Source organism: Macrosteles quadrilineatus, unplaced genomic scaffold, assembly GCF_028750875.1.
Source record: "Macrosteles quadrilineatus isolate MER2022 unplaced genomic scaffold, UCM_ALF_1.0 Scaffold_8__2_contigs__length_117827958, whole genome shotgun sequence".
Classification (NCBI taxonomy): domain Eukaryota; kingdom Metazoa; phylum Arthropoda; class Insecta; order Hemiptera; family Cicadellidae; genus Macrosteles; species Macrosteles quadrilineatus.
Genome location: NW_026542601.1, coordinates 23,845,717 through 23,868,959, shown reverse-complemented (window position 1 = coordinate 23,868,959; position 23,243 = coordinate 23,845,717). Strand labels below are relative to the sequence as shown.

General features: G+C 34.5%; 1 protein-coding gene across 2 annotated transcripts; it reads right to left on the bottom strand.

Annotated features, from left to right (window-relative positions):
- Positions 1-205: 205 nt before the first annotated feature.
- On the bottom strand, positions 206-19,167 carry LOC128999992 (neuroligin-2-like). 2 transcript variants are annotated; one of them, XM_054426822.1, is made up of 15 exons: positions 19,139-19,167; positions 15,158-15,831; positions 14,644-14,813; positions 14,357-14,512; positions 12,510-12,692; positions 12,054-12,314; positions 11,242-11,440; positions 11,016-11,136; positions 10,563-10,664; positions 9,234-9,385; positions 3,447-3,556; positions 2,978-3,126; positions 1,998-2,316; positions 1,015-1,125; positions 206-503 (listed from the first exon to the last, which is right to left on the bottom strand). In XM_054426822.1, exons 2-15 carry the CDS (start codon positions 15,790-15,792, stop codon positions 298-300), a joined length of 2,874 nt encoding a protein of 957 aa, XP_054282797.1. In that variant the 5' UTR covers positions 15,793-15,831; positions 19,139-19,167; the 3' UTR covers positions 206-297. The 2 variants fall into 2 exon arrangements, with proteins under 2 accessions (XP_054282797.1, XP_054282798.1); XM_054426823.1 differs by having other exon boundaries at positions 11,242-11,437.
- Positions 19,168-23,243: the final 4,076 nt, after the last annotated feature.

The following is a 23,243-nucleotide window of genomic DNA, read 5'->3' as shown; positions in this document are numbered from 1 at the left end:
TATTTAATCTATGTTACATAGCACTAGGGCTTATAAACTAAACATTATGATAACAATCCTCACCAAAAAGTACTAAATAATTGTCAATTTTTAGGTCAATAACTTGGAACACATGAATGGGCATTTACCAAAACAACTCTATTTAAAGTGAATACATAATTTTTTTAAGAAAATTATTCTCTTAATTAACACATTTAAATTATTTCCAAAAATTTATGTTCTAGTATGTTAATTCATAAAAATAACAAATCATAATAACAATTGAATTGAGATTTTCACATTCCTAAACGTCGCCCGCTATACTCTCAGTATCTCCTCGCGACCTTGGCCTTGACCTTGGCCCAGATCTGTGATAAGACCATCAGATAACAGGGGCAGTGTCTCGTTGGCCCCGGGCGTCTTCGTCTTGGATGTCTTGGGTGGCAGTGGAGGAGCCACATCCGGTATCTCTGGAACTTCCGGTGGTTCCAGAAAGATCTCTGGTGATTCGGGTGTCAGTGGACCTGTTGAATTAAGCATTGTTATAAAACAGTCACTCAAAGTATGAGCGACAGGTAATAACGTTGTTCAACATAGTATGTGCTCTAATTAAAAGCTTAGGTACATTTTTTGGAGTGCCATTTTTACATACTTAAAACTATGAATGTTTGAAATGAAACATTTTTTAACACACAGTCTTATTTATAAACACTGAATTATCTTGAAATGTAAGAAAACTATTTGTTTTGATTGAAATAAACATATTAAGTTTTCAGCATGCATCATCTAGAGGTTTTATTATTTCATTGAAAATAAATTTTAATTGGTGTTCTGGTATATGTGTGATCAATTTTCATCAACTTTGGAGCAGTAAATTAGTTTTAATCTTTTACTATTTGTGTTATGTATAGAATATTCTAATTTTTTATGTGGTGCCACTAAGAAGTCAATAAATCCTCAATATAATGTTTACACCAAATAAACTCTTGATGGCAACGGATATTGAGTGTTTGACAATATTTGATCACCACTCACCCTGGAATGCTTCAGGCGCTGGGAGAGTGAAGCTTCTCAAGTCTGTGAGAGAATCACTCAGCACTGGAGTGAAGGTGAGTCTGGTCTCAACTGATGACAAATCTGTAGCACCTATCACCACAAATGAATTAACAATTGCCTGTTGTACCACCAATCACCCTAATGGTGACAACATATTCAAGTTGAGGGATCTTTTCAATAGAATGTTTTCCTTGCCTGTGAGACTTTATATACTTTCTGGTAAGGTAAAAATCCAGCTCAAGGTGGGCCCCACGTGAATGTTTTGTGTTTTAGATCTTCACTAACAAATATGATTTTATGTTGATTCACCAACTTTTGTAATTCAGATTGAACGTGGATTGAGATTTAGCTTCCAGGAGTAATGACACTGTTTAACGGTATTATTTTATAACTAAGTCGTCAGTGTATGGTATCAGTACTTATGGTAGTGAAAGAATGAAAGTTTGTAGTTCTTAGTTCAAAGATTCAAAATGACGGATTCAAGAAATCGTTTGATGGCTACAATTTTCAACTCTGTTCTCTGTTTGAGTTCAAATTTGTGGCATTGAATTTTTCTAGTAAATACATTCAGTTCGATGTGCATATGAACCTAACGTTTAAGATTTTCCTCAGACTCCTAGCGGTGCAGTTTCTCTTAAGGGGTAGCGTATCACTGAATAATGTATCAAAATTATTTTTATTCCCTGTTACTTTTCAACAAGTTTTTTTTTTGTATCTCTAACTTTATTATTAGTTGAAATTTTAACTGTTTCGGGGCTTTTATCCATCCTCTAAATTTGATTTGCTTTATTAACAATTCAACCTATTGTGATAGGTGATATGACACGTGTTGTAATAAAAAAAAACAGCATCACACTCTTTCAATGTGTTTGGATATACTTTTGGTCTTCAATATAATACTGACAATAAGAAAAGGTTACATCGTTTTTATGTTTATATATGTTGTCCCACGTTCAACCTACCAGAGGTGACACAGATGGTAGACATTGGTCCGCCGTTCTCCATCTTATCGCCAGACGCACTAGAGGAGGATCTTCTCTTGTACTTCACTCCCCGACCTCTGCGGTAGAAGACGAGGAACACGATGATGTTGAGCACCAGCAGAATGCCACCCACGGCGACGGTGGCGCGCAGAGCGGTGGGCGCGGTGAAATGCGAGGGGCGGTGACCTTGGGTGGACCCCTTGGAGGCGGAGGACGCTACCACGACAGGTGGCGGGGAGAGAGGGACGTCAGGGTCACTGGGGGCTGGTGGAGGTCTGGACGGTGGAGGCGTTACAACCTAGGACACCTCATAAGTTTTAGTAAACTTTATGTAACGGGGAAATTTGTTGTTCGCTCATCCAAATACCAATGACCTTCAATTTATACCTTCCAATGACAATACCACTAATCCAACCTTAAAAATTTCTCATGTAACTTTTGTTGTAATATTCAGTGGTTCAATTAAAGTTGAGGTTTTCTTTCACTAAAACACAATTTTGCTGTAGATTATCTACACATAACTAAAATATTATTGTTTCCATTCATAATTGGTTTTACCCATCACAAAAACCATAAAGTTTTTTTAAACCATCGAAATCTAGGGAATGATTTATATTATTATTTTTGAATTATGCTCTTACGAAGACTTTTTTAATTCCAAAACCATAAAGTTTGTTAACACATTACTACCAACTATGCTTATCCCCCAGTTACAGAGGAGTGTGGCGGTCGGCAGGGAGCGTGTTAACCTGTCCAAATATAACGAATGGATATGTTTTTAACACATCACTGAATAGATACCTTAGTACTATGATCATACCACAATTTTTGATACCTCCAAACTGGTTTTTTTTCTAAACATGAACCCTAAGATTTGACGAGGCAGAAAACGAAAGTAACCCTACGTTATGGGTCATTTCCCCAATGATGACATGCCATATCGTGATGACGTAGTTTACCTTGTCCACCAGCCGCGGACGCTCGTCAGGGTCCAGCTGATGATGAGAGTGAGGAACGTCACCTCCAGGTCTGTGTAGATCAGGCACCAAGTTGAGCCAGAACGACAGACGATGCGCGCGGTAGTGGTTCTTCATCTTGGGCTTCATGTCTGGATAAAAGAGACATTTCAGTTACCATATGTTCACCTACTTTTTGTGTACATGTAAATTAACAGAAAATTTTTTTAAATCATTAAAAACTGTATTGCAATCAAATATTCTATGGGAGCGACCTAAGAATACTTAGATATTATTTTATGTTTTGAAATTAATCTGCGTAATCTTTATTTATAATTTTTATTTTTATCGTCAACGGGTTTGACTGAGGTACGACTGTTTGTAGAACCCACATCCGGATGTTGTTACCGCTGTAAATTACAGAAACATGCATCAGTGTGTATTTGCACAAATTGTTGGTTACAACACTTACCCAAGTTGAGGTACCGCTTGTGGACCTTGTCGTAAGTCTGCCACTCTAACATCTTCCCTCTCTGCCGCTCTAGTCTAGGAACTTCAGTGTCGTGGCCGGTGTTGGGGCTCCTGGACAAGTATTGCGGTTAAATATACAACAGTCAAACCTCGGTAAAACGAATTCCTCGATAAGAAGATTTGATTAATCCCTTGAAACTTTCATAAAGGTTAATGTTAAAAACACCTTTATACAACGTAGTAATTGGGTTAAAAACCTCCATAAGACGAATTTGTTTGCATATGCTAGGACTTATTAACATATATACAACGAATATTCTTATTACAAAACCTCTAAAAGACGATTGCGAACTCTATAAGACCAATTGTTCATGATCTTATCCTCCAAAGTAAGTAGTTTTCAAAACCAAATTAAGCTTGTCTCAACATGAACCTTCACTGATCCGTCTGCCTTCCTCAGTCATTTTCTGGTACGTGCCAGTGCAATAGAGAAACGTTTATAAGACGAATAACGCAGTACTAAACCTCGATAAAACGGACCCATTTATTATAAATACCTCGAAAATACGAACCTCTTTATTAAGAATACCTCGATAATACGAATTCCTCTACCCCTTGAAGTTCGTCTTATAGAGGTTTGACTGCACAGTTAAGATGCAAACAGTTTTAGAAGGACGCAATTAATGTGTATAGTGTTAACGATGACTACAATGTTAACTGTTTTGTTACTTGGCTATTTTATGTTTACTAGGTAAAACCCGTCGAAATCGACGGTTACTTTCAAGGCTTGCGTTAATTCATCAAACTGTGATAAATTGGGTGAAATATACATATTTTGAGTATTTAGCATTGTTTAAAGAGTAATAAGTGCAAAAACAATAATGATATTAATTGCGTTAGTTGCTAAATTTGGTTAATTATTCAATGAATAAAATATTCCCCATACCGTACGTCATCGGAGTTATTATTAGTATGTTATACGGTATATCTTCCTTTGGAAGAACCTTTAAATAGTATTAAGTTAAAATCGTCTTGGTGGATCTTTTGTAGTTGGATTTTATTGGACACAATAAGAGCAGATAAGTTATTTCTACATAAATATTTGACCAAATGTGTAGAATAATATGATAAAATTTAGGAAAAATTGGTGAATAAGGTAGACGCCAACCCGTACAATAGATATAAGATAGTTAAATAAGAAATAATTTAATAATTGCTGTGATAAAAGGATTTTCCACTGATTTTGTAATGGAACGTTATATTGCAAAAAATGAAATGGTAAAGAAGAAAATCAATTTTAAAATCAGAAAATAACATTGCAAATACTTATTTGGTAGAATTCAGTAACTCCCAATAAATGTGCGTTGTTTGAAATACAATTTAAAAATGAACAGCTGTTTCATTAAAAAGTAATATTCACATGGCCAAAATGTAAACAACTCTATTTATGGAGGGATCTTTAAAGGCTTCTGAGGCAGAGTCCTAAGGGATTTTGCTAAGTTTTTCTTTTGATAACTCATCTACGGACCAAGACCTTTCTTTGGACACCTCTACCAAGTTTCTACGCCCAGCCGTTCTCTCAAATTAGTGGGGACAAAGTTTCCAATTAAATATTTAGATTCCCCCATGTTAATCTTATGGGAGAAACTCCAACTTTGATGGCCTGTGGGGCAAAGCCCAAGGATTTTTTTTACAGAAATTGGTGAAAGGGGGCCTCTACACAAAAAATACTTTATTTTGACACGTCGTTTGTAAAAATCCGTCTATTATTAACGGAGGAGTAGTGTTTCGTAGAAATCGGCTTCACGTAGTATATACAGGGTGTTCATTTGAAAACTTTCCATATCTGTTGTGTGCAAAGGTAAGGCTTTTAACACTTGTTTGTTCTCATTTCCCCCTAATTTGGACATGCCAAATCCAATAAATTATTTTCAATTTTGAAAAATGCCCCAAAAGGGCCCAATTTGGGGGGTAGGGGTGCTTTTTGAGAAATTTTCAAATGTAAACATGGGTTGTGTGATACATCAATTTAAAGGTCTAATCACCCCGATCATTTTGGTGCAAAAAAAGTTTAATTATCTTTAACCGTATTTACAGGGTGGGTCAAAACGTTTTAAAAAAGGACTTTGAAGTTAAGTACCGTATTACCCTAACTACTGAACGGAACAGCGCCAAATTTCTTTCCAAGCTTATTCTTGAGCTACTCTTTAAGATAACTTGTAGTAAGGGCATTTTCCAAGTTATTTTCTAATTTTTAAAAAATCTCAAATTTTAAGAATAAAAGAAAGCTGAAAACTCAAAATTCTTAAATAGCAAGGTATAACAAATTTCATACCACGTGAAAGGTCCTTTTTTAACAAACATTTTACGTATTTAAGTTTTCTTTCTATCTCTTACCGTTTAAAAATTGCAGTAGAAAAACATAATTTTCCATGGTAAAATTGTAACTAGTTTTCTAATAAAACAGCCAAAATTCGTCTCTAGACACATTAAATGGTGCAATAACTGAAGGAAACGATTCATAATTATTTTTAGGGAGATAGGCAAACAAGTCATTACGTTTTACTTTGTGAGAAACAAGTTTTATAGCTGATGAGAAAAACCCAAGCGTGGGCCGCTTTCTGTAGTACCATTGACTAGTCAATGGTAGTACTAATTTCAAAAGTACCATTTCCTGTAGTACCTAATCAAATATGGTGTAAACTTAAAAAAATATACTTTATTTTACTTATTGGTCATAACAAAAGTGTTCCAGGATAACTGCAAAGTGTTTAACAATAGATATCCAGGTATAACCTTGAGTCATATGGCTGTAAATGATTTAGTTAGGAAGTTTTCTGAAACTGGCTCAGTTACCAATGAGAAAAGAACAGGATGAAGGGTCCAAGATGAATTCTGACACACGTAAAAGTAGTCGATCAATTTGTTATGAATCCTACTAGATCGTTGAACAAAGTGCAATGTGTTTTATTAGAAAACTAGTTATAATTTTACCATGGAAAATTATGTTTTTCCACTGCAATATTTAAACAGTAAGAGATATAAAGAAAACTTAAATACGTAAAATGTTTACGGAAAGTAAATAAAAGAAACGTTTTATAACACTTAAAACATATATTTACGCTTATACTGTTACTCACAAGACGGTAAATATACAAAAACGATGGTAAGTGGTGATCGATTTCGATTGGACACTCCAATCATCATCAGACCCAATAGGCGAATCCCAATAGGTTTCGCCTATTGGGTCTGATGATGATTGGAGTGTCCAATCGAAATCGATCACCATTTACCATCGTTTTTGTATATTTACCGTCTTGTGAGTAACAGTATAAGCGTAAATATATGTTTTAAGTGTTATAAGACGTTTTTTTTATTTACTTTCCGTAAATTTAATAACACGTACAATGCTGATCAAGAAGTTATTTAGTAAAATGTTTGTTAAAAAAGGACCTTTCACGTGGTATGAAATTTGTTATACCTTGCTATTTAAGAATTTTGAGTTTTCAGCTTTTTTTTATTCTTAAAATTTGAGATTTTTTAAAAATTAGAAAATAACTTGGAAAATGCCCTTACTACAAGTTATCTTAAAGAGTAGCTCAAGAATAAGCTTGGAAAGAAATTTGGCGCTGTTCCGTTCAGTAGTTAGGGTAATACGGTACTTAACTTCAAAGTCCTTTTTTAAAACGTTTTGACCCACCCTGTAAATACGGTTAAAGATAATTAAACTTTTTTTGCACCAAAATGATCGGGGTGATTAGACCTTTAAATTGATGCATCACACAACCCATGTTTACATTTGAAAATTTCTCAAAAAGCACCCCTACCCCCCAAATTGGGCCCTTTTGGGGCATTTTTCAAAATTGAAAATAATTTTATTGGATTTGGCATGTCCAAATTAGGGGGAAATGAGAACAAACAAGTGTTAAAAGCCTTACCTTTGCACACAACAGATATGGAAAGTTTTCAAATGAACACCCTGTATAAGGATGATACTACGTGATCGGTCCGTTTCTTTGTTGGATAACATGTTCGTCTATAGAGCGTAATAGATGCTAGTGTACATGCTATTTGTAATCAACGGCTTAAGTTTTGTTGGGTATTCACATTGTGTACATTTGTAGTGGCAATTAATATAATTGCTGTGATACTCACCTCGCAATTAGTACAATAATACCAAGAAAAAAATATTCATATTTAAATTGACTTTTTTGACGAAAACCTAAATGACATTATTAATATTTTGGTGTTGAATTATTAGAGTGTCAGTTTAGTATTTTTCCAAACATAGACACCTATTTATTATTATTGTTTGGATTTCAACTTTTTTATGTTGATCAAACCCCCTGTCAGATCTTTGCAATGCACTGAAAGCTTTAGAAATTTTCAATAAATATCTATTCCTTTTTTCATCCGGACAAAGACCAGTAAAAAAACTTAAAATAGACACCACTAGTAAGTTTGTTTTAAATATTTTTGTTGCATGTGTTTTATCCCGGCAAATATTGCTCGTTTCTTCACAGTTATTTCACTCGTCCTTAGTTCAGAGACAATCCACAGTAGAAATTGAAATCCCTCGAGTGTATAACACTGACCCACACAGCAGAGCCGTATTTCACACAAGCCGAAAACAGAGCCATTCCAATTATGAGCGGCGGCGGAACGTACATTACAATTTGCCAAACTCACTCTCGGACATTGTTTTTCTCCATTACTGTTGTTGACGTTCCAACTTTGGCTTCGTTGTGGTAGTCACTGTCATGTTGTACTTGATCTTGTACAAACATTGAAAGATTGATGTAAATAATTATGTAATAACTCTACATTCACAAAGATTTTCCTTAAAGGGATATGTCTCCACAACCACTGGTTTATAAACAAAAACTTATAAACTAAAATTCATAATTTTTTAAGAGCATGGTTCGTAAAAATACTTTTAACAACCAAAACAAATTAAATAATGACGTATGCATAAGCACACAAATAAACTTTAATGTTGCTCAACTTGGCAAACCTAGTAGTTCTATCTGTGGTAATGGGATATTGATACAGTATAATCGAGGCATATTCAATGCAAGACCAATACTATGGTAATGCTTTGCAGGTGCAACAGCATCGAAGCACAATGCCAATGTATATTGCATGGTTATGCTAAACCTGGGCTATCTAGAGGGATGCAGTCGAGGACAGCTTTAACGGATTATTCAGTTAGATTTTCCTGACTCTTACCAAACATTCACATCAAATTTACTGCATTTATTCTGATGACTAATCCTAGTTCATTTTCTTGCACAGGTCTCATTCATGACAGTTTCAGGAACGATTTAAATAATTAATATCTTAAGCGTGTAAAAAGAACATTCACACCAGAAAAGTTTTAGGTGGGTATTTTACCCTCCTAAAAAACAAAGCTTTTGCTCATTTATGTGCTGTCAAACTTGCAAATACTATTATGGCAGGTGTATCATCAGTTAGGAGGACTATTTTGTCAAAGAATCTTTGATACAACTAAGTTTTGTAATACAATAATGTTTTCACTGCAGATCAAGTGTTCTATTTTTTTTTCAAAATGATTAATCAGTGTTTGTGTGGTATGGTGAAACAAGAATTCGTAGTTTTAACAGATGTTTTGGAAGCTCTTGTCCTTTTTTTCTGCAAATATTCCTCGATACAGGCATTCAAGCTAAAACTACGGCACTATTTAAAACCAAAATTTAGATTTTTATATAAGATAAATTCCCAAAAGAAAAGGTTTCATTGAAAAATTATTTAATGAACGAGAACTTACCCAGTCTTGATGAAATTGGTCCAGTAGTCCATGGTCATCTCAGCTAGTTGCACTTCAGTCTTGGTGAAGTTCCGAGGGAAGTGCATCATACTGGAGACTAGCGGAGCCCCAAATACGTAGGGAAGTTCCTCTCCATGGACGCAGCCTTGCTTCTGTCACAAATAAGTTACAACGTCTGTAATACTTAGACGCTGAGTTATATAATTGACTTTGCATCATATTTAACATTCCAAAATTACGAGGGTTCTAGTTTTATCTATGGTTCTATTTACGTTACAAGTACCATTTGTCAGTAAGTACATGATCATGCCGCTAGCAGCAGCGGAAGCAGCACCGGTATACAGCTACGTTATAAAACGCAAATTCCTAGGAGAAATTAAATTTTATTCTCAGGAAAGTCTAACGTGATATGGGCAGTATGGCAGGCATTTTAGGATAAGATTGCTGGTACAGTAGCATTTAAATTTTTCAGCTGCAACACCTGATAATAATTGTATATCCACTAACAGGGCCTGCTAGTTAAGTTAAGTCGTGTTGGGGTCTCTTTTAGGCTGATATTTGATTATAATTAGCAGCCTTGCTACAAAAGAAGCGGGGCTTGACAGAAACATAATTGATGAATTATTAAAGATGATGCTGAATTAGCCTACTTGTTTCATCCTAGGTGCAAAAGTTTGAAATGAGCTTGGTAATGTGCATAAAATGTTAGGAATTTAATTTATACAAAGATTCGTAGATAATAATTCTCTTAATATGTCTTTAGTTTTGACTACAAAGTAACGAGATAGCTGAGAATTTCCGTTTGTAGCCTCATTATACAAGAATAAAGATAAAATTAACATTAAAATTACCTAAATAGTATTTATCTCAATTTAACGATCTGTCAAAAATTATCCAAGTTTTAAAAAGAAGCTTACTCGCTCTAGGTAATTTTACTTTAAAACTGTTTGAAAGGGAGGAAAAGAGTTTGGACGAGGTTAACTAACTAACTGGGGGTAATTACCTCTGACGCTTGACCCTTGGATTACGAAATTATTCAACCCAAACCCTCAGGGCATTCCACGGTAATGTGTTCAACTACTTTATTTCATTAATAGTTTTGCTTGGTTATACATTCTGAATCTATATTTCAAAATCTAAGATTATACATAAAATAAAATAAAATAACTCACATGACAAATTTGTGAAAGCTTTTTATTCATAGGTCTATATTAAATCTAAATTTTACCATGTAAATTTAACCTACAAAAGTCAGCAAAGGATTAGGGATTATATTTCAGCAATAGTTTTCGCTCAGGTTCGGTCTATCGACAACTTAGTTTTATTTACCTGAGGATAGTCGCCCAGCCTAGTCTGATAGTCGAACACGTACATGAACGCTGAGGATCGACTTGAAGAGTGTAGGTCTGCTGTCTGGACAATAGGAGCCACCTGAACACAAACGTTTTAATTTTTAAAGTAAAACATTAATCTTCATTTAGCATTTCATATAATATGTGGTTGAGGATAAACGTAGCTGAAACTGAGAAATTCAGTAAGAAATAAGTCAAACTGGGTGTGATATATAACACAGAGTATAAAATAGGGTAGACCCTCCAGAGAACGGATTATTTTAGGAAATAAGTCAAACTTTGCGATATCAGAGTGAGAGTCAAATATACGGATGTATAATGTAGAATAAATCAATACGTGGCACAAACATGCTTAGAATGATAATCCAGTATATGAATCGGCTTGGAATGTTGATTGAGAGTAATACGAGTATGTGTTTTATCTACTTACCACCATAGCGTCACTGAGTGCATCCATAGTCTCGTCCCTGATGTTGATGGGATGTTGTACAGGACGTTCCCAGTCTGTGTACTCGTTCATGACAGTAGCTAGGATCTCTGACTGGTGATACCTGTGGTAAAATACGTTTCATCAATGTGTTATCAACTTCAACAACAGGTTTCTGTTTGGATAAAAACTATTACACATGGAAGCAATACCACTAAGGTGGACGCACCTGTAAGTGTTTTTGACGAATGTTCTCATCAGCCTCGCCTTCCTGTCAGGCTCGACGCCGTATTGCACGTCGTCAGCTGTGAAGGCGAAGTAAGACTCCAGTCTGACTGTCCCCAGAAGTAGAGGGTACCTGGATAACCTAGCTACCAGGGGGCGTCGCAGCAGGCCCAGGATATGGTGTGGGGCTGGTGGCAGGTCTTCTGCAAATCGAGGAAAGCTCTTCAGTCACTTCGAATCATAGGAAATCCAAACCATCGAAATTCGTCTTTGTGAGCAGAGAATAACATTCAAAGGGAGCGATCACGTTTAATGACTTTTCTATAAAGTCAAACAACGTGTATAGATAAGATGAAATTTAACCATTTCATTAATTGAAATCATAAATTTGTCTCATATCTAACTATTAAATGTATGGCAATAGTATTATAAGTAAGCTAGAGATGTGAGTATTACATACATACGTGTTACATATTTTATTGTTAATATATGTGAACCTGCTAATGTCAGCTGGGGAACTCCTAGTAGTGTTTGAAGACGACCAATTAAAATGTCTCAATTTTGGAAAGATTTTACAAGTCAGACAAAACGATGGCAGGATGCATATGGTTGGCCAAGATCTACACGAACCATTGTATTTCACCACAAACAAGTGTTGTAGTTGGTCTTTCCGATTTCCATATTTTTATGTCTGCGATAGATATTCTTTGTAAGTCAATTCAATGGCTAATTAAACCTTTAATTTAACAAGTAATTTGGGAAACCTGATTTGGAAGAAATTGATCAAGGTCATCCTAACCTGAAGGATTTCCTCACCTTCTCCCTCGTCACCGAGTCTGCCACCAACCACGACACCGTCCACGCTGGGGCCGAACGCGGTGATGAACTGGGGATGGTCAGCTGGAACGGACGTCAACACCTCTAGCGGCCGCTGACGCAAACACGTCATGAGCTGGCGGTCCCAGGGGCACGCGGCGTGGCGGGAAACTTGCCTCGCAAACTTGAGGGGATCACGGACCAGCGCCCAGGGACACAGTGCGGACCCCGACATGAGTATCACCCGTTGGAATAGTGACCCTGGAACATGTGAGTAGGGGATTTATAAGCAAGATAGAGGTGAAGGGGTAATGCATTATCTACTTGACTCATAACTAATTAATATATCATTACTTAGTTGAATATTTATGTTTTTCTCGTCCACAAAAAAAATCACTGGCCTCAGGAAGGGGTTGGATCTCATAAACTTCTTCTACCCTCCCTCCCCACACTCACCCTCAGTGACCGCCGTGGTGGTCGCCAGAAGGTGGACACACACTGCCCCAGTGCCGTGCCCCATCACTGTCACATTCCTAGGATCACCACCGAATGACGCGATGTTCTCTTGAACCCAGTGTAGCGCCGCTATCTGATCCATCAAACCGAAGTTGGACGGTCCGGAGTTGGTGTTGAGGAACCCTGAAAGAGAATAATTACGTAAAATCCTTTAGACAAAATCTTTTAGAATCATTTTATGAGTGCTCACAGTTGATGTAACTTAATAACTCTCTTTTTATAAATTTTACTACATGGATTCGATGTTTTGCCAAAATAATACAATAAAAGGCAAAAAGATAAATACAAATATTTTTCGATAGCCTAGTTAGGAAAATTGTTATTCCACACAGATTATTGATTCATTCCCTTTAACAATTGTATATTAACTCTTAATTATTATATGGGATGTATATTGTTAATATTCATGCTTATCATACAGTTTTAATAATGGCTTTCCCAATATGAGAATAGAATTGGTGTTAATTTAGTTATTCTTTTGACATTGCTGTTTTTATATCGTTTAGCAATAAAGTCAATACAAACAACATTAAAGTTATAACCTACTTAGCTTCATAATCTAAATTAATTTATTTTGTAAATCATGATTAATCACATAGTAGATTGGTATTATTCCACCTAGATAATATTTTTTTTTTCAAGACTACAACGTAACACGTAACATCTTTATTATGCAATTAATGTACTTGGTTATATTAAAGTAAATATACAAAATCCCAATAATTTGCAATCCATGGAAATCAATTGCAATACGTTGAACAATTAAAGAAGCAAATGAAAACATTTTAAGATGAGTGCAAATTAAAAATAATTTGCTCTGATTGCAATCAAGGAATGCCAATTGTCTTAACAAAGTTTGGAAACGCCTTGATTTCATTTGAATAAAGCTTAGAGACACTAGTCGGACTCGAGAGAATACCAATTCTCTAAATTACCTGAACAGAAGACTTAAATGCAGCCTGCATTAAACTCAATTAATATTCATTACTTCTTAACTCGTTTCCATTTAAATACCTTGTTCTCCCGTAATTACCTGGATTTAAAAATTCATAGAGATATTACTGTCGTAAAAAAATGTTTTAGCACTTTCTTCACAATAGGTTTGAATAATCTATTTTGAATGAAAATTGCTTACATATTTTCATAATAGTATTCATCAAAAAATGTGTAGGTATATTTGTATAGCGTACTGTGCCTTTATTATTTTTAAGAAGGTTTGTAGTGCTATACTACGTATAAGGGGGTATTATCCCAAACACTGCTTTAAATTGATACTAAAAACAAAAGTATTCTCAATAAGTCGTTGATCATGAGTGGTTTTCTGGCCAACCCAGGCGAACCACTTGGATAAATCAATCAAGGGCTTTGGAGGATCTTAGGTATTGTGATTGGTAACTGTTATAGAACCATATAACGGTAACACAGATAAATAGGCCATTGAATGGTTCAACTGCTAGCAATTGGAAGGTCGCCAGTTTGATCCTGAGTAAAGTCGATTATTTGTGATGGTTTAAAACTGGAACCAGGTGTCTTTTAACAAGTGGTTGTAGAATTAGCTGATCTTAGTCAGTGGTAAACTGTTTAGTTCATTCATTTTACACTACAAAACTACTGTTTGGCTTTAAATAAATTCACCAACGAAGCTGCAGTTTCAATCGAGTTACTAAGAGACACTAAGATGAGTTCTTCAATGTTCCTTAGGTTTATTGTATTTCCTTATTACGAACAGTTTCCCAAGTAAGTAATAATAAAGATATATCACCTGCCTACCAAAATATTGAGCTTACCTAGGATTCCCAGACGGTAGTTGAGGGTGACGACGACCAGCCCACCATAGCTGGATAGTACGGAACCATCGTACAGGCTGCCCGCACCCCACATGTAGGAGTCACCGTGGATGTAGACTAGGACTGGGAATAAGGGAACAGGCTCCCGAGGGTCTCCTGGAACAATGGGATAGTTAAATTGCTGGTAAACACAAGAATCAGAAACACAACTGCAAGTTTACATATTAAATAGGCCTTGAAGTTTTTTTTTACCAGGAAACCGCATATAAATTGACAATAATGCTTACCCAACACGACATGAGGCACATAAACGTTGAGGTAGAGACAATCTTCACTTTGGTTCCTGAGGTAGGGTATCATCCTCCTGAGGTACTCTAGTCTGCCTCTAGACATCTTCCTGAGAGCCGCCGTGTCGTTGGTGACGTCAGGCAGGGACTGAGGACACACTGGGCTGAACCTTTAAAATTAACATTGATATTGTATTTTATTAATTAACCTAGTAACAATAAATAATATTGTAAAATACAATCTTTTACAGTCATCTATGTTTTGAATCTGAAGATGAAACACTCCATGGTAAAATAATCGGAGAAAAGAATAAGAATCCCAGTAAGAACAAACGTTGTAGCTTAAAATTATCGGTCATAGATGTGCATATGGGGCATCATCCAACTAATAGGCTCTAGTCTGTACATAGACACCCTTCTTACTAAGGAGCAAAGTGCATTAAAATTGCACCCCTTCTTAGTACTTTTTCCTATAGAGGTGTATTAAGATTATTTTTAATGGTTTTTGTCTTACCTGTTGGCCATCTTCACGCCCTGCCACATAGCACCACTCACTGGAGGCATAAACCTGAGGCTCCCCACGGGTGGCGTCGCGTACGGTATACCCTTAAACACCTCCACAGCGTCCAGATACCTGTTGTCCGGGGTCACTATCACACCTGACACGTCACCGTACTTGGTCCTCACAGTCCTGCATGACGTCAGCAAACACAGCTGAGCTAGTATCACCGCACACAACACAGTTCGCCACCAACCGTGAGTCCTGGTGTGGCACTTGTGGCGTCTGATGACGAATACATCGCACAACAGTTCGTACTTAGTGTCATCAAAGCCTTTCCTTTCTTCAGTTTTTGGGTTTTCAGCCTTGAAATGTTCATAAAACAACTCGTTTTGGGGTTTCCGTTCAGTCTGCGTTGTAAGTATCCCGCTACAACTAAACTTCCTACTGTTGCCCGTGCACACAGTTTCACCCGCGAATATTCTTTGCATTTCCGGATTTGTACAACTCTTGCAGCACATACTGTATTGAGCATTTCCATCCCTGTAGTTTCGTTCGTCGCCATGTTTACTTCCTCCCTCTTCAGTACCACGTGATCCCTCGGCCTGTGACGTCAGCAACTCAGTGTACCGGAGTGTCAGCTGGTCCATCCACCGTCACTGCGGCTACCGCTCCATCTTGACGTGGGCCTGAAATACACAAACACTGTAAACTGTCATTTACAGAAAAATGCAAATAGCCATTTGAATAAATATTATATATAAAAATATAGGTTTTTGCATAGGTAAGCGTTGAAAAAGTAAAAGGTCAGAGAGTGAGTTTTAAAATGTATTTTCTAAAACTACTGAATGGGCAAGTAAATTTGCTTATTCACTAAAGTGGGTTGGAATAATGTATACGATTATTATAAGCACAAATTACGTAATTTTTCCAGAAATATAGACAGACCCTTCAGTTTATCTATCGTCCCCTATAAAATGTCTGTAGTTATTATGTAAATGATAAGTACGTCCATATTATAACAACTGTTTCGCCTTGCTTAAAAAATATAAAGAACGCCACTTTCAGAATTATCCTTGTTATCCATCTTACAGTTGATATATTATTCTATCTTCTTATTGTAAATTTTAGATGACGTCCAGAAACAAACGTCCGGTGGATAGAAATGTTACAGTAGCCTACTCTCTTTCGTCCAGTAAAAGGTTAAAGGTAGCCTATTGGAAGTATCAATAGAGCAAATTTAAACGTTTACTGAAATCTACATATTGCCACTTAAAAAAAAATGTGTTACAATCTACATATTTGGGTGTTTGAGTGGACGAAACAATCCGTATATTGGGCAAAAAATCCAAGATATATGGTATTCTTTTTGTTCTTTGCAGACAGTTAACAAAAGCATAAATAATGATAAAGGTATTATAAAGGTATGATAAAGGTAAATAAGGATTGGCTGGCATTTGTTGAGTTTTCATCAATTGCGTGGAACTATATGTATGCTTATTTAGCACATATATTGGTAATTTGGATTAGAACATGTAAGATTTTTTTTATTATTCTCAATGTTGATTATGCGGTAAATATTCTTAAATGCCAGTAGAGAATTTAAGCTAAACAAAAGATTTGAAATCATTTTTTTATATCTTGGCCAGATTACTTCAAAATGGGTAAAAAGGTGTTTTACGTATGAAGTCAGTTTTCTCACAAATGTCACTAATTCTCACAAAACAAAATGTATAACAATTGTTAGAAAAAAGAATTTCAAAGACTGTGATAATGCTCCCTGCTTGAAATAATAGTGAAGAAAGAAGAGTATGAGATAGAAATATAAGATATGACATATTTTCATCCAAGATTTTGTTATTATACTCCCTAACACCCTTATACATAGTAAACAATAATTCTAGAATTATAATAATTTTATAAGTGGCAACGTAATATAAAAGTAGATTCGTGAGTAAAGGTAGACAAGAGTTTAAAAAAATAATGAAGAAGTAACTAACTGCGAGATATTTCAATATAAAAACGTTCAGAAACCGTTGTAAGGGGAAATTGGGTCTAACAATACATTCTGGCCTTTAAACTAAGTTTGTACTGCTTGTTAAAACTTGATGAGGAAAGACTCGTCAAAAATAATTCTTAAATATTTATTTTAACGTTTCTTCATGTAATAATTTTATCAGGATTTCCTTAAACGTCTGATAGCTGAAAGTACCAAAATACGTCAAATAACACTGTAATAATATATTTACACTTACACTGTTTACTCACAAGACACACGAATAAAATATGGTAAGTGGTGATCGATTACGATTGAACACTCCTATCATCATAATTACCCAGTAGGCGTATGATATCTTTTATATGCATTTTTCCTACAGTCACCAGACGAAGTGGGCTTCCTTGCACTGATTATAGCAAAGAAAGCTGCTAATTGATGCATTTACTTACTTTGCTGCACAACATTGCTGCACTTTTTACTTTGTCGCACAATCTGTACTTTATTGCACATCAGTATTCCAACCAAACAACACAAAACAGCGTGCTTTTATTATGTACGTAATCCGTGTACGCTTGGAAATAGGTTGGCAACACTTAAAGATACTACGACTACGATCAGCTGTTGCAGTGTTTCCCATTTCGTTCATCGCTTGGATTTAACCCAAACTAAAACATGTTGTTAAGCGTTTGAAAGACAAATAATTTGTATGCTTTATAATAACTGTAGGAAATATATAATGTGTAACACGAGTGCAAATTCTCTTTGCTGCACTCACTTCGCCCACTAGCTACACAAATAACCACACCGTCTTGTGAGTAAACAGTTTGAGAGTAAAAATATTATTTAAAGTTGTTTGTCGTATTTTTTTTAATTTTAGGTTATTTAATAATTTATTGTACTATGCTGATCAAGAAGTTAATTACTAGTTAACTGAAACATTCTACTGGCGTTTAACCGTCAAATGAATAGTATTACAAGTATTTTAAAATTGCCTTATCCCTGTACCTTGACATGAGTTTTTATTTGAAAACTTTCAACATTTACACTAGATAAAAGGATCTATGAGTTTTCCTATGAAACTTTTTTTTAAACCTACTTTGAAACTAGGAATCGTTTTCTTTTGGGCCAATAACATTTGATTCTAGGCAAATCCGATGGAATCTACAAGAAAACCCGAGGTTCTAGCGTGTCATAACTAAATACTAAATTGTATGTATATTACAGAATTATAAAATTAAATAAAATATTTCTAAATACGTCTACTCGGGCAGAAGTATTTGTAAAGTTGTTAAAAAATATAGTCTAACATTGAAACTGAAAGTATTTTCAGTGTATAAAATGTCACGTTACGTACGTTATGCGATTCCTAAAGTATTTTAACTGGTTTTTGCTCATCACCATTACTACGCTATATGATTGCATTTTGAACAGTTTTCTCGTAAACTTATTTTATGGGTTCCAGTAGCTTAGAAATTGTCATGCGCGAAATCGATATTTGGAAAACTCACGATCATTTATGCCTTAACACATAATGATTGCCACACAATCTTTGTTTGGAATGAAGCTTGATAAACGGTTTATAGTCTTTGCATGTTAAAACCCCTGCTTATGTGAAGTAATAATATATTATCAAATTATTTTTAACGATGTCAACCCTTAAAACATACAAAGTTAGTAACCTGTGATACTACAGTTTATTTTTATGTTAAGTGTTCGTTGCTAATGGTATTCTGGTAGCCATGGTGGGCATTCTTGTATATTTATACATGTAATCTATAAAATACCTAAACATCGATGTTAACTAAATATGCTTCAAAGCGTCATTCTTAACATTTAACAATAGCAAAATTTCTTTACATAATGCTGTATTAGAACTATTTCATTGATGCAATTTTGAACGAACTCAAGATAATAGTTCCTTGGATGTAAAAATATGTTTCATAATAGGTATTTTATAATCTTATGTTACTCACATATAGTAAAAAAGTTAACATTACCTTACAGGTTCACATCCAAATCGATCCCTGAAACAAATAAATGCAATTGAAAAATAAGTTTAAAATTTGTGATGCAATTAAAAGTAATTTGCAAGTTTATTTCATGGTTGGAAAAAGGTCATGATCAATGAGGTTGTTACATAAAAAATCTGAAAAATTATTATTACAATTATTATTATGAATACTTAAAAGCAGCAACGTAAATCCATCGATAAAATCAAGGTGCGCACTTTGAGGTGAATAGAGTCAGATGATCTGTGTAGCTTTGTTACTGACCAAGATCAGCTGATAGTGACGATTCTTTCTTGGGCTTAGTTTCATACAATCTAAGAGCTAGAAACTTTTCTCAGGATCTGACTGGCAACCTTTTGATTTCTTTCCCTATACCCATTCAACTTCAAAACTATTTTTCTGTGTTATACTGTATTTTTATAACACGACCTTAAAAAATTTTATACAACACTTTCAATTCACTAAAATATTTTATTCCTTTACAGTTTTAACCAGTTTTATCACTTTTTATTCAATTTTAATAGTTTGATCAACATGACTAGTTTTTACTATTGTGATTCTGACAGTGTTTTTAAAAAATCTTTTGACATACCACAATGTACATACATACATTGAAGATGTGGTTGCTTACAATGACCTGACGATGTTCTAAGGAACGAAACTAGTTGTCATACTAGCAACTGTGGTTGGATAAGGTAATTCTTCCATTTTATCAATTAAAATATTTTAATTGTGGTTATTTATGATGGTATATGTTTATTAACTGCTCAATTTATTGACACTAATTGAGTACACTGTACACTGTATTAAGCCAACTTATGTTTATATTGCACAGTTAAATTTCAATATAGACTCAATAATATTTCAAAAATCTTATAAGTAGTTGCTATAATGATTATGCTTTTCAAGTGTGACAAATCCTAGTCTCCTATAGTTATAGAAATCAATTAGTGAATTGTTAATGATTGAAATAATTTTATCTCTTTTTCGTATAGGTTTATTCATGAATCAAATATCAACTAAAATGGCAGGACAGCAGAGTTGAAAAGTACGAAAATATGACTATGCTGAAGAATTTCTCATGGTTTTTCTCTGGTAAATATCGTCTACTGTAAAGAAGAACCAACTAAGATCATAAATCACCTAAATGTCAAGCCAGACTTGGCAAACATTCCTCTGTAAACACATTCGTGGTCTCAACACAACATGAACATAAACACGAACATGGGTGTAATACATCTGATAGATGTATACGTTTAAAATACATATCAAATACAATTAATTTAACTCTTTTACGAATGCATGTATGTTTGATTATTGACGCTGCATTACTAAATAAGTGTTTCGGGCTTATGGAGATATTTTTTATGGCTTTTTGGTTAAGGGCTTATTCAAAATACTAGTACAGTTCTTAAGACCTACAAGTCTTATCATTTTGGTTTCTTGATAGATCGATTACAGAGAGAAAGAAGTCCGGTCACCTTTACAGCTTTGGTGTGAACATCATATATGAATTTGATTGGATCATTAACAATGTATAAAAGTGAAGATATTTTCTATTTTAAACTTATAAATTAGATTACAAAGACGAATGTTAGGCCTAAATTTGGCCGGTACTACATTCAATGATTGAATTACCAAATTTCACTTGGTGATTTCCATTTTTCCAAATATCAAACTGTGTGTGAACCTTAAACTATCTTACCTATAACAAAGAAAAATCTTTTATTTCTAGAGAAGGCAAGGAAGAAAACCATTTGCATATTTTTGCGATCTGACAACAAAGAGAAGTTCCGATTTCCTTTTGAATACTTTCCTTTAATCCTGGCAAATAGGTTTCCAATAGTAAATGTACATTCTCTTTGTAAACTGTAGATGCATTCCATTATATAAATTTAATAAAAGTGCATTATTTTTGTCATCTTAAAAGTATATTGTTACGATTAGTTGTGATAGCTACTTGTCATTAATAATACGTTTCAAGTACATATATTTTCACTATAATGACAATGTTTACCGTAAATGTGCTTAAAATAGTTCTCTTTAGTACAAACATAAGATTTGAACTACTGTACCGATTTAACAGTTTCAGCTGGATTATTGAACAACTTCATACTTTTGGGCAATTTTGCTTAAAACCACTTTATGGTTCAGTTTACTGTAAACTCCATTACCCAAGTTTTTGCGATTTACCACTAAAGCAAAATGTTTCCAACTGTTCTAAAAGTGTTATTTGAGTGCATCCTGATAAAAAGGATTGTTTTTTAACTTTTTTCCTAGGACGCTAGGCACTAGCCCGTAATACTAGTTCAGAATATTGTAGTAACACGTTTTACTGCATTTCACGGGGCTTAATTAACTCCAGTTTCTTATATAATGCTTTATAATTATATATAACTTGAAACATGTCTAGTTTTTTTAAAAACAGTATTAGTATCTTAATTTATTAAATGAATATCGCAGGAAAACGAGTTAAAAATACCAATAAGCATTGACTTCCACAATTAAAATCTACTAGTAAAAATTATGTTTATAAATGTTATAACAAAGTTTTCAGTCCAACTTTTTAAAATTATTGGGAAACTCTTAAGTTATTCTGATTGAGCCTTCACAAGTCGTCACCTTTTCTTTGTGAAAAGCCTAAGATAAAGAATAGCTTTTTAATATTCTTGCGAACTGAGATGGAGAAGTAGGTCAAGATATTTGTATGGCGAACTTTGCACGGATCATTGTAGTTGAGATACTTTGTACAAAATTTTAAATTACATTTAGTCTTATTCCTGTGCTTCTACCACTTATACAATTAGTATAGTGTGATCTAATACATGCCTGGAATCACATTCTGTATTGATTAGGAAATTAAAAAAAAGTTAAGTGTTAAAAAAAGCATATCGTAGACTTCAATAATCAATTTATGATAATATTGATTTCTTATTATTTAAAACATTATGAAAATTATATGCAGTTTTGTTTATTCCACAACATACTATGCTTATAATTCATAATCGTGTGTATTAAAAACACCAAACTATAGCTTAGCTCAAAGAATGATTCATGTTTCCTAAATCAATATCTAAACTAGCGAAATCAACACATAAAGCTCTTTGGAGGACTGTTTTAGTACCATTTAAAATTACGTTTTCACTGAATTATATCAATGCATTATTTAAAATATTTATATAACATCAATTATACAAGTTAGAACATGATAAATCCGATGTTACCAATTAAAAACATAATTCAAACATGCATAGACAAATGCATCGTGTATGACATTGACATAGTGATACTTTTCTTTACACAAAGGTGTTTGTTGTGTATATTGTGGGTTGGACTATGTTTAATCAATGTGTCTACGTAGCACAAGATATTGTATACAACACAATGGAGATACGAGGCTAATTTATGACCGCTGTCTTAGACATGAGCGGAACTGACAAATGACTCTCCTTACTATTAATTTTGGGCTTACAATTAAACATACTAATAGAATTCCAAATGATGCATTCTGTATGGTGTTGTATACTATGAGAAAGATATTACAAAACAAATCGCATTACCTACATAATGCAATAGACGAACAGCATATGGAGTTAGCTCGTTTTATATTGGCTTGGTTATCGGCTCAAGTGGGATCACACAGTTTAGGTCCAATGAAATCACCACAGTTGATGCTTTGGTGTATTTAGCTTATTGCGTCTAGAGCGGTGATAGCTGATGTGACGACATAGGCTCAAAATCAAACCAGTGTCGATATCGGCTTTAACACTGATGACGTACACCACATGTTATATTATTAGGTAAAAGCATATGTATATTTAAACCAAGCAATGAGAAAATTCCAAACTGTATATTTGTTTTCGAGAAAAGAACATTTTAAAAACAACGCTTCTTGCTTTTAAGTTTTTCCTGATGCACTAAATCCTTTTATTGATTTTTTTAGGGTGATCTCCAATATATATATAGTTCTCCTTAACTCACATATTCCTCACATATAGAAAGAACACACACCTCACATATAGAAATTTCTTTAATATCTTTCTATCATGTTGATGTTACGTAAGGTCTTTGGGTCATGGAATAATCACATAGC

Excerpts from the sequence above, each read along its gene's own strand:
- LOC128999992 (XM_054426822.1), bottom strand. The coding sequence starts at position 15,792 with ATGGACCAGCTGACACTCCGGTACACTGAGTTGCTGACGTCACAGGCC. Across the intron at positions 14,814-15,157 it reads GGCGTGAAGATGGCCAACAG|GTTCAGCCCAGTGTGTCCTC; the intron begins GTAAGACAAAAA and ends TTAATTTTAAAG. Across the intron at positions 1,126-1,997 it reads TACCATCTGTGTCACCTCTG|GTGCTACAGATTTGTCATCA; the intron begins GTAGGTTGAACG and ends TTGTGGTGATAG.